Source organism: Arachis ipaensis, chromosome B10 (assembly GCF_000816755.2).
Source record: "Arachis ipaensis cultivar K30076 chromosome B10, Araip1.1, whole genome shotgun sequence".
NCBI lineage: Eukaryota > Viridiplantae > Streptophyta > Magnoliopsida > Fabales > Fabaceae > Arachis > Arachis ipaensis.
This window is the reverse complement of record NC_029794.2, coordinates 126,231,657-126,232,549: the sequence shown is the minus strand read 5'-3', so window position 1 is coordinate 126,232,549 and position 893 is coordinate 126,231,657. Positions and strand designations below refer to the sequence as shown.

General features: G+C 35.6%; 1 protein-coding gene across 1 annotated transcript in view; it reads left to right on the top strand.

The window, feature by feature from the left end:
- The window catches only part of LOC107622635 (ABC transporter B family member 19), a gene marked incomplete in the record, with an annotated part of 9,502 nt that overhangs the window by 2,571 nt on the left and 6,038 nt on the right, over positions 1–893 (top strand). Inside the window, 2 exon segments of the mRNA XM_016324614.2 lie at positions 328–528; positions 819–893. Of these exon segments, the coding sequence (XP_016180100.1) occupies positions 328–528; positions 819–893 (276 nt within the window).

Genomic DNA, 893 nt, shown 5'->3' with positions numbered 1-893 from the left:
GCTAACTAGGTTAGTGGTATTTTTGGAGTGAATTAACATTACTCCCAAAATAGGAGTACTATTTTTATATAATACTTTTTGTCTTGTTTTTATCTCTATTATTTTTTTGGGTTTTAAAATACTTATGAAATAGAGATGCAATACATTTTTCTGTCTTGTTTTTATCTCAGCTTCTTTATTTTTTTATCTAGAAATGCTTACCAAACACAACTTGCCAATTTCCTTTGATAATTTGAATATTCCATAAGACAAATACTTGTTGTAGTGCAAAAGGTTTAATCCAATTTTCCTCATTCAAGAACTATTTGTGTGTGGATTGTGGTTCAGGTTGGGAACTTCATACATTATCTTTCAACTTTTCTGGCTGGACTTGTGGTTGGTTTTGTGTCAGCATGGAGGCTAGCACTTCTAAGTGTTGCCGTGATTCCCGGCATCGCTTTCGCCGGCGGCTTGTATGCTTACACTCTTACCGGCCTTACATCGAAGAGTCGCGAATCCTATGCCAATGCAGGCATCATTGCCGAACAGGTGAGTTCATGAAAGTTTCCATGCTTCTAAATTGGTGAAAATTCGGGTTCAGTTAACTTCATGTGAAGCTGATAGTTGAAAGTCATTAAATGATTTAACATGTTTGACTAAATTGTCATCAACGACTCTTAACTATCAATTTCATATGAAGTTAACTGCATCTAATTTTCTGTCTTCTAAATTATTACATTGGCCTAAAGTTGCTTCTATATTGCATGTATTTCAATTTTCATTGTCTCAAAGAAAGAAAAGTGGTTGGACTAATCAATACGATCTCCAAAATGTAACAGGCCATTGCGCAAGTTCGAACCGTTTACTCTTACGTTGGGGAGAGCAAGGCGCTGAACTCTTATTCAGATGCAATA